Here is a 10,563-nt window from a genome sequence, read left to right on the forward strand (position 1 = left end):
ACACAGCAGAAAAGGTGAAGCAAGATTAGAATCCATGTTCTCTGACTCCCAGACATTTGTTCTTTCCACTAGGCTGTGCTGCTTCTCAATTATTATTATCATCGTTATCCTGAAAATAAGGATCCTTTTTAACCGATACAGTAATGAAAAAGTATTCCTTCTTCTGTCCACTTCAGGCATAATAACACTGTGCCAGAAACTTTCCATAGACATGAAAATCGACCCATGAGAGCCACGGAGAAAATGAACAACAGAGTTCCCAAAGGCGGTGAATTAAGTCTTTATAGAAACAACCAGCTGGGGGGAGGTTAGTATATTCACCAGACAGGAGACAAGGCACTTGGGCGATTCTGATGCGACTTGGCCAGTGTGAAAGTCATAAGGGTTAACACACCCTGAAGTCCAGCGAAAACAGTAGGAAAACACAGAATCTGTTAGGCCGTGAAAGGTAAAGAGCTGTTTTTAAATCGGGGGCTGGAGCAGGGAAAGTCCTTGCTCGCATCCGATCTATTTCTAGGAAGAGAGAGATTGGGTCTGGGGCATCGGAGTCGACCTCCGGCAACAGAGTACTTTCAGGAATGCCTTCCGGAAGTGCTTGTGACAAAGGGGATACAGGAAGGGGTTGACGGAGGAATTGAGCCACATGAGCCAAAATGCCAGATTGTACCAAGGGTCGTCATCCTCCTTTCCAGAGGCCGCCCGGATGATGGTGAACAAGGAATAGGGAGCCCAGCAGATGGCGAAGACAATCAAGATGATGGAGAGGGACTTGGCCATTTTCCTGTCCCTGAGCAGTTTGAAACGGGATTTGCTCTCCAAGCTGGAAGGCGTGAGGGAGTGGATTCTGACAGGGTTGAGGCCGCTTTCATCCGCCTGGGTTACTGTGGACAATTGCGAGGTGGCCTTCCTCTCCTCTGAGTCCAAGTAAAGGGCGGGCGATCCCCACAGCTGGCCGGGGAGGCACATCCTCCAGAGGAGCCCGAGTCTCGATGGGGGGGGTCCGGCCAGGGGAAGAGGAGGAGGAGTTCTGGCTGGTGGGGAGCGCGGCGACCCATTGGCTTCTCGCACGGATGCTCCAGTAGATGTGCAGGTTGAAGTAAGCCACGGCGAGGATGGGGATGAGAAACTCCAGCACGGAGGCGCAGACCAGAAAGCGCCACTGGGAACTGAACTCCACCTTACAGGTCCCGTTGGAGAAGTTGCTCCTTCCCTTCACGTGTTCCCAGAAGACTATGGCGGGGCCGTACACCAGGAAGGCCAGGACCCACACGGCCACCATTTGGGCCGTGGCTCGGGTGGTGAGGCCCTGGTGAATTCGATACAACACCTGCAGGGGTAGGGAGGATACATAAACGTGGGAGGATCCACAGACTCTAATCTCCTTGGTGGGGGGGGGGGGGGGGTGGAATGGTAGTAGTGAATGGTAGTACAAGAAGCAGTATGGCTCAGTGGAAAGAGCCCGGGCTGAAGAGTCAGAGATCATGGGTTCTAATCCCGGCTCTGCCACCTGTCAGCTGGGTGACTTTGGTCAAGTCAACTTCAATTCTCCGTGCCTCAGTTCCCTCATCTGTAAAATGGGGATGAAAACTGGGAGCCTCATGTGGGACAACCTGATTACTCTGTATCTACCCCAGCGCTTAGAACAGTGCTCGGCACATAGCAAGCACTTAACAAATACCAACATTATCAGTAGTAATAGTGACAGTATTAATAATGGTGTTGGTGGTAGTAATAGAATTAATAGTAGTATTAGTAATAATAGATGGTGGTGGTAGTAATATTAGCAGTCAATCATATTTATTGATCGCTTACTGTCTGCAGAGCACTGTAAGTACTACGCACTTGGAAGAGTAAAAGCAGCGCCACTCAGTGGCAAGCGCCCAGGCTTGGAAGTCAGAGGTCATGGGTTCTATTCCTGGCTCCGCCACTTATCAGCTGTGTGACTTTGGGCAAGTCACTTCACTTCTCTGTGCCTCAGTTCCCTCATCTGTCAAATGGGGATGAAGACTGGGAGCCCCATATGGGACAACCTGATTACCTTGTACCTACCCAGCACTTAGAACAGTGCTTGGCACATAGTAAGCGCTTAACAAATACCAAAATTATTATTATTAAAAAATAACAATACAACAGATCTGTCCCCTGCCCACATCGAGCTTACAGTCTAGCAGCTATAGTAGTTTGGTAGTAGTAATAATAATAATAAAAATTACAGTACTTGTTAAGTGCCTACTGTGTGCCAAGCACTGGTCTAAGCCCTGTGGTGGATACAAGTTAATCAGGTCAGGCACGGTTCCCATCCCACATTGGGTTCACAATCTTATTCCCCATTTTTCACAGATGAAGTCACTGAGGAACAGAGAAGTTAAGTGACTTGCCCAGTGTCACCCAGGAGGCAAGTGGCATGGTTGGGATTAGAACCCAGGTCCTTCTGACTCCCAGGCTCAAGCTCTATCCACTAAACCAAGCTGCTTCTCAGAAGCAGTAATAGTATTAATAATAGTAGGAATGCTTGTAAACTCTGTTGTATTGAACTCCCCCAAGTGCTTACTTAGCACAGGGCTCTGCACACGGTAAGTGCTCAATAAATACTACTGATCAACGTTACTAGTAGTAATAGTAGATTGCTCTGCCCATAGTAAGCACTCAAACACCATTGATAATAATAATAATGATGATGATGGTATTTGTTAAGCACTTAACTATGTGTCAGGCTCTGTACTAAGCGCTGGGGTTGATACAAGCAAATCGGGTTGGACACAGTCCAACAGTGATAAACCACTGATAGTAGTAATAGCTCTCATAGTATGAATTAATGTGAATTATTTATTTATTCATATTAATGTCTGTCTCCCCTTCTGGACTGCAAGCTCATTTTGGGCAGGGAACGTGTCTGCTATTTTCTGTTATGTGGTACCACTATTATCATTATTATTATAATTAATAATGCTACTAATAATAGTAATAGCATTTACTGAGCACCAACTTGAATGTAGCATATTGGGCACTGGGGAAGTACAGAATAACAAAGTAACAGATTCCCTGCCCATAAAGAGACCTTTATGGTCTAACTAAAGGAACAAACTAAAAAATATTTTTACAACGTGAGGTGTTGATGTTTTTGAAAAATAAGAAACAACACAGACATCTAGGCATGAATGAAAGGGGGAATGTTAGTAAATGGATAAGTGCTAGAATTACACATTTGGTTGGTTAGAATATGTCTTTGTGCTTTTTTCTTCCAATAGATGTTGGTTCAATGTCCTGCATTAAGGAAGCTCTCAGAAAATGCCACTGATTGGCTGACTGAGAGAAAGCCAAGATATATGCCACTGATTTGACTACTCCATCAGTGCTGAGCACTTAATACAGTGCTCTGCATACAGTAATCACTCAGTAAATATGATTGATTGAACAGCCTCCTCACTGACCCCCCTGCCTCCTTGTCTTTCCCCACTCCAGTCCATACTTCACTCTGCTGCTATCCAGATAATTTTTCTAAATAAAGTTCAGTCCACAACTCCCCATTCCTCCAGAGGTTGCCCACCATCTCTACATCAAACAAACTCCTTACCATTGACTTTAAATCACTCTATCACCTCGTACCTTCCTATGTTACATCTCATCTCCTCAAATGCCCGGCCCACACACCCCACTCCTCTAGTGCCAGCTTGCTTACTGTGCCATGATCTCACTGCTGACCCCTGTCCCACATCTTCCTCCCGGCCTGGAACTCTCTCCCCATCCATGTACGCCAGACCACCACTCTCACGAGTTTCAAATCCTTAATAAGATTACATCTCCTCCAAGAAGGCTTCCCTGATTAAGCCCCCTTTCCCCGACTCCCTCTCCCCTCGGCGTCATCTACGCCCTTGGGTCTGTACCCTTTGGGAACTTGGCATTTGCCCCACAGCAAGTATGTGCGTCCCCAATTTATGTATTTATATGAATGTCCGAGCTCCCCTCTAAATGGTAAGCTCACTGTGGGCAGGAAACGCGACTAACCGACTCTGTTCTACTCTCCCGAGCGTTCAGTACAGTGCTCATCAAACAGTAAACACCGTTGATTGACCGGAGGGCTGAGCTAAGAGAATGGCTGAGCTTTTTCTCACTGGGTACTTCCACCAACTAATGAGGAACTTGGCTCCCATACAACCATGAATTCCTAACCACTTCCCAGAAAACAGCACCTTCTAGAAACAGAAACCTAAAGAGAAGGAGCCGGCAGAACTCACGCAACAGGAGAATCGGTAGCCATATTATTGGTGCTCGAAAACATCTTGGGTCCCAAGAAAGTAATTATCAAAGCCCACGAGCCTTTTCTCTAAGATTCAGCACATGGTCCCCTTCAATTCTGTAAAAAGGGAAGATATCACTTGTAACATCAGTGAAAAAGCACCTGGAAGAGAATGCTTCGACATCCACTGACCCCGTTGCTTCCACCTACTCCTCCACCTGCAAAGGCTGGAAAAATCAACTAGTGGGTGGGGAAAAACGGGAAATATTTACCATGCTCCTTATGGGAGTGTAACTGCTCTGCTATGCCGTCAAATGCAGCTCTCACAGAAATAAGACCAGGCCTGCTTTGCTTTTCTTACCAGTGGCCAAAGGAAGAAGAGGAGATTACCAGTTTCACCTGAAAATGCTAGCCATTTTCAATGGGCTTCCAGCCAGCTGAGACTCAGCCCTGAGGGTCTGGGAACTGTAGTTCTTAAAGTCCCACACACACACACACACACACACACACGCGATCTTCCCCCCATTCCTGTTGAACCCTGGCAGTAGGATGGTCACTGATTCATTCAGTCATATTTATTGAGCACTTACTGTGTGCAGAGCACTGTAGTAAGTGCTTGGAAAGTACAACTCAGCAATAGAGACAATCCCTGCCCACACTGGGTATATAGTCTAGAAGGGGGAACTTGGAGGACTGAGCTACAAGACACAGTTGGGGGATGTTGCCCCTAGAACAGATGTGGAGCATAAAAACAACAATAATAATAATAGTGGTATTTGTTAAGTCCTTATTATGTGTCAGGCACTGTACTAAGCACTGGGGTGGACAGAAGCAAATCAGGTTGGACAAAGTCCTTATCCCATTTGGAATCACAATCTCAATCCCCATTTTACAGATGAGGTAACTGAGGCCCAGAGATGTGAAGCAACTCATCTAAGGTCACACATCCGTTGGGTGGCAGAGTCAGGATTAGGACCCATGACCCTCTGTCTCCCAGGCCTGTGCTGTATCCACTAACCCGTGCTGCTTGACCCTTCCAGCCAGCACTCTGGCAAAGTGTATGCATTGTTTCCCCCCCAAAATAAATCCCCTCTTAACTGACTCACCCACGTCAAACCCTACATGGTTTGTTGCCCTTTTCCTTTATGTCAGACTCATCCTCATTTTCTCCGAGATCTTCTCACCCTTCCCTGCAACAGGTCTTCATTTTATCATCTCCTGAAGAATTATCCACTGATTTCTAATTAATCTTCCCCTCATATCCTCCTCCTTCCTTCCCCCCTCACCTGCATCAACACATGCACTCTAAGTACTAGTGATAAGAACCTAACTCTAAGTCATGTGATGGTCAGTGACTAACTACCACCTCTTCAAATCAGCTCTTAGAATCAATAGATCAATCGTATTTATTCGGTGCTTACTGTGTGCAGAGCCCTGTATTAAGCGCTTGAGAGAGTACTATATAATAGAGATGGTAGACACATTCCCTGCCCACAGTGAGCTTACAGTCTAGAAGATTTAAGACAGGGTTGGGATTCTTTTATTGCTGCCCGGTTCCTTCTTATTCCCAAATGTATGTACAGCATGTCTGCACAGAGTAGGTGCTCAATAAATTATATCAATGAAAATTACAGTCTTCTAAACCTATAAGCTCCTTTTGGGCAGGGAATGTGTCCTACCAACTCATACTGTACTCTCCAAGTGCTTAATAGAGTGTTCTGTACACAGTGAGCACTCAATAAATACCACTGATTGACTGATTACAAGCAAGGAAGGTTTAACAGCATGCCTTCGCCTTTCATTTTTGCTTTGATTTTTATGGTATTTGTTAAGCACTTACCATGTCCCAAGCCAGATACAAGTTCATCAAGGCCAGATACAGTCCCTGTCCCATACTGGGGCTCACAGAGGGAGAACAGTTATTGAATCCCCATTTTAAAATAGAGGAAACTGAGTCACAGAGAATTTAAGTGACTTGTCAGAAGTCACACAGCAGGTAAAGGGCAGAGCCAGGATTAGAATGCAAGTCCTTTGGCTCCAGGACCTGTGTTTTATCCCCTAGGCCATGCTCCTTCCTTCCTGACCATGAGCTCAATTCCTCATAGATTCGCCCTCTTACTCTGAGGACCTCACCCTTCTTGTCTCACCTAGTCTATCACCTCCATCATGGCCTAGTGGATAGAGCACGGGCCTGGGAGTCAGAAGGACCTGGGTTCTAATCCCGGCTTCATCACTTGTCTGCTGTGTGACCTTGGACAAATCACTTAACTTCCCTACGCTTCAGCTCCCTCATCTCTAAAATGTGGATTAAGACTGTGAGTCCTAGTTGGGACAGAGACTGTGTCTAAACTCATTATCTTGTATCCTCCCCAGCACTTAGAATAGAGTCTGCCACAGAGTAAGTGCTTAACAAACACTATAACTATTATTATGATTATGATTATTATTAATAATAGTAATAATAATAACTTTGAAATAGACTTGGGACTTCTTAACTTCTGCAAGGTTTCCCAAAACTGGAAAAAGGGATCTGGAAAAGTGAACATTCCCAGGATCTACTTACAGCATTATAGACTGACTGGTAGCGGTCATAGCTGATGAGGACGATGTTAAAAGCAGAAGCCGTGCAACTGAGATAGTCGATAACCAGCCAGAATTTACAGACACCTCTTCCAAACGGCCATCTGTTTGTCAGGGCATATGGAATATATAAAGGGATGCAGATGGCACCTATGGAAAGAAATGTCAGAATAATTATTCCAAAAGGCACTTTGGATTGTTCTAATGATTTCTCCCAATGATACAGGTGTGAATCCAATAAAACCATCTAATAGCAATGGAGTCATTCAACTTCCCATCTATCTTGGCACAGAGTACTGATAGAACTTATTTAGACCCGAATTCTGGCCACCACTGAATTACCAAGTCATTTTAACAATAACACTCAACATTCTGGTATATGGACAAAGTTTAGCAATATTTCACCTGCTGAAAAACAGGAGAAGCAGCATGGCTTTAGTGGCTAGAGCACAGCCCCGGGAATCAGAAGACCTCAGTCTAATCCCAATCTCTGTCACTTGCTCGCTTGTGTGATCTTGGGCAAATCACTTACCTTCTCTGTGCTTCAGTTTCCACGGCTGTAAAATGGGGATTAAAGTCTGTGAGCCCATGTGGGACAGGGACTGTGTCTGAACCGATTATCTTTTATCTACCTCAGTGCTTAGTACAGGTGTCTGGCATGTGGTAAGTGCTTAACAAATACCATATTGGAAACAGAACTCAATTCTGCTCCCTTTTTTTTGTTAACTTACAGTACAGGTTTTTAAGTGCGATGGAATATTCAGTGAGGAAATCTTGACAGCTGATATATTTTTTGTCCATGGAGAGGAGATTTTGATGAACGTCTGAATTTCATGACAAGCACTTCTCCCTGTCAAAACGTCCTTGGTGTTATCATACTATTTCACTTAGCCAGAACCCCTCAAATGCAGAATGGGTAGCAATGTGGCCTAGCAGAGAGAACATGGGCCTGGGAGTTGAAGGACCTGGCTTCTAATCCTGGCTCTGCAGCGGGACCGTGCGCAAATCACTTCTCTGTGCCTCGGTTTCCTTAACTGTAAAATGGGGATACCTGTTGTCCCTCTTTCTTCGACTGTGTACCCTATGTGGGATAGGGACTGTGTCCAACCTGATTAGCTTGTATCTGTCTCAGCGCTCAGTACAGTGACTGGCACATAGTAAGCACTTAAGAAATACCATATAAAACAAGGAGATAGCTGCAGTAACAGCCGCAGAGAGCAAATCAGCAACAGCCAAAGGGAACCCCACATCTACAGCCCCAGAGACCACTGCGGCTGCTGCCATGGCAACCACTGCGACTTCAGCCACAGCGACCACTGAGACTTCAGCCACAGAGACCTCAGCAGCTACTCTCACAGAGACCACCTCTCCCACTGCCACAAACTGGAATGTCAGTCAATCGATCGATCAGGGGTTTTTAGCGGGCACTTAATACATGCAGAGCACTGTACTAAGCATTCAGGAGAATAGAGTACAACAGAGTTGGTGGACCAGTCCCTCCCCCAAAAGGAGCTGTCCAGTATAAAATAAACAAAAGTCCCTCTGTAGCTTTGGCTCCACACTGACTCATCTGGAGATTCTCCAATTTCCTTGCATTACGGTCCATAGGATTTCTTCGAGTCAGCCAGACTTTTCACGCAGCCCCTCAGTCTTACCTAACCATTTCACCCCTAGTACTCACAGGCACCCGTTAAAACTTGCATCCAGGCGCCCAAAAAGTTTAGCCTTTGAACAGTAGTTTATTCTTCAGGTGGCTTCTTTGACAAAAAGAATTCGCATTACATGGAAAAGACCTTTGAAATTTAGCCTTCTACTAAACACTTACGAAATACATTGAACGAGCGACCGCCTCATTTTCTCTTACAGAAATCTGATAGTGCAAAAATGAAATGAGTAAATATGAACAAAATTTAATCTCTACAAATCTACATGCATGAGAAAGCAGACCTGCAAAAACAAAACCATTAACCCCAGGCAAACATATTTTGAAATCATTCAGATAGGTTATCTATGTTCAACAGACAAAAAATAAGCACATTTTCAGACATTCATTCATTCTGAGAAGCATCTTTAAAAAGACTCCGTTGTGACAACCATAGGCATTTGTTTGTCATTAATGATTCTGATTCGCAGAAGGTTTCTTGAAATATTTCAAGTTACCCTCAAGAAATGCCAAGTCAAACAATTAGAAAACATAAGGGTCGTCAAATGATGAGTTGTAACTTACCAACTAGGAAGTCTGAAATTGCCAGGTTAAGAAAGAAATAATTACTCCGAAGTCTAAGATTTTTGTCCCCTATAAAAGCCACGATAACTAAGGCATTTCCGAGCACTGTAACGAGAGCTAACAGAATCATGAGGAATTGTAGGAAATTGAAAATTGGTGGTGAAAAACTAATAGTCTCCACTGTGAAGGATGAATTTATGAAGCCAAGTGTTCTCTCCTCACACAAATCCCCCGTGCTGTTGTCGCACATATTTGGAATCTGATGCAGATGGCTCGGCGAAGCGGAAACTCTGAGCTGTAAATGAATCGAGCGTGTCAGTTCTGGCAAAAGTATGTCTTCCAACTGGGTGTGAAAAGCCTTTTCAGATTGCTTTCATCTTTAAAAGTGTCCCATCAACCTCTAGTAACACTATCTTTTCATCAGAACTTCCTGATTCTCAAAAAAGATGAACCTGTGGTGGGTTTCCCTTCAACGGAAGCTGAAGAATTTGTGGCCGATCAACAGGGGGCCGAATTTTCACTGGCATATTTTTAGGATCATTATCCAAGCCCAACCTGTTATTCTGGGTGACCTTATTTGCTGTCATAAATCAAGTCTTGGTATGCCCAACTCTATTTCCTTCCACAAAGACTGGGGTTTGGGTAAATGCGCTTTTTTAAAAAAACTATTCACACCTTCTCCTCTCTACCACCTTATCATTGCTTTCTTTAACATTTATTTTTAAACCACTTTGGTTTTAAACCACTAGGCCCCACTTCCCTTCTCTATAATGTCTCTCTGAGAGAAAAATAATAAATGGCCTAGTCCATTAACCACTCTGCCTCTCAGTTTCCCCATCGGTAAAATGGAGATTCCATACCTGTTCTCTTTCCCCACTCTAGTGTGAGCGTCATGTGAGTTCTGCATCTGACCTGATAATTTTGTATCTACTCCACCACTCAGAACATTGCTTGTCACATGGTAAGTGCTTAACAAATACCACAATTCTTCTCCTTCTGCAAAACTGCCAGATCAATCAGAACCTGAGGCCTACGCCAATCATCCCTGATCATCTCCACTTGACTTTATCCAAGTCCTTAAATCCAAAAACTTTTTTTATGGTATTTGTTAAGTGCTTACTATGCACCAGGCACTTGCACTAAACATGGGGTAGATACAAACTAATCACATGGGACGCAGTCCATGTCCCACATGGGGCTCACCGTCTTCACCCCAACTTTACCGATGAGGTAACTGAGGCAAAGAGAAGTGAGGTGACTTGCCCACGGTCACCCAGCAGACAAGTGGTGGAGCCAGAATTCGAGTACAGTTGCTTCTGACTCCCAGGCCTGTGCTCTATCCACTAGGCCATGCCGCTTCCCAAATTCTGTGACTTCAAAAATATTCTGTGGCTTCAAAAATGTGCTTGTGAAGGTCCAGGCTACTGCTAGCAGAGTGATGGCTAAAGGGGCCATGTTGTGGAATGGATTGGATTCCCAGTCTGGCTCTCGGTGGCCATCCTCTACTGGGGAATCCATC

The 10,563-nt window shown here is 44.8% G+C and overlaps 1 protein-coding gene across 1 annotated transcript; it reads right to left on the bottom strand.

Moving 5' to 3' along the window:
• Positions 1–264: 264 nt before the first annotated feature.
• LOC107547444 (histamine H3 receptor-like) lies at positions 265–9,294 on the bottom strand. Its single transcript, XM_029068908.1, is given in 4 exon segments — positions 265–865; positions 867–1,327; positions 6,801–6,967; positions 9,045–9,294. Coding segments are annotated over 4 exon segments (1,230 nt in total). The 3' UTR covers positions 265–513.
• Between the last annotated feature and the right edge of the window lie 1,269 nt (positions 9,295–10,563).

Source organism: Ornithorhynchus anatinus, chromosome 7, assembly GCF_004115215.2.
Source record: "Ornithorhynchus anatinus isolate Pmale09 chromosome 7, mOrnAna1.pri.v4, whole genome shotgun sequence".
Taxonomy (NCBI): Eukaryota; Metazoa; Chordata; class Mammalia; order Monotremata; family Ornithorhynchidae; genus Ornithorhynchus; species Ornithorhynchus anatinus.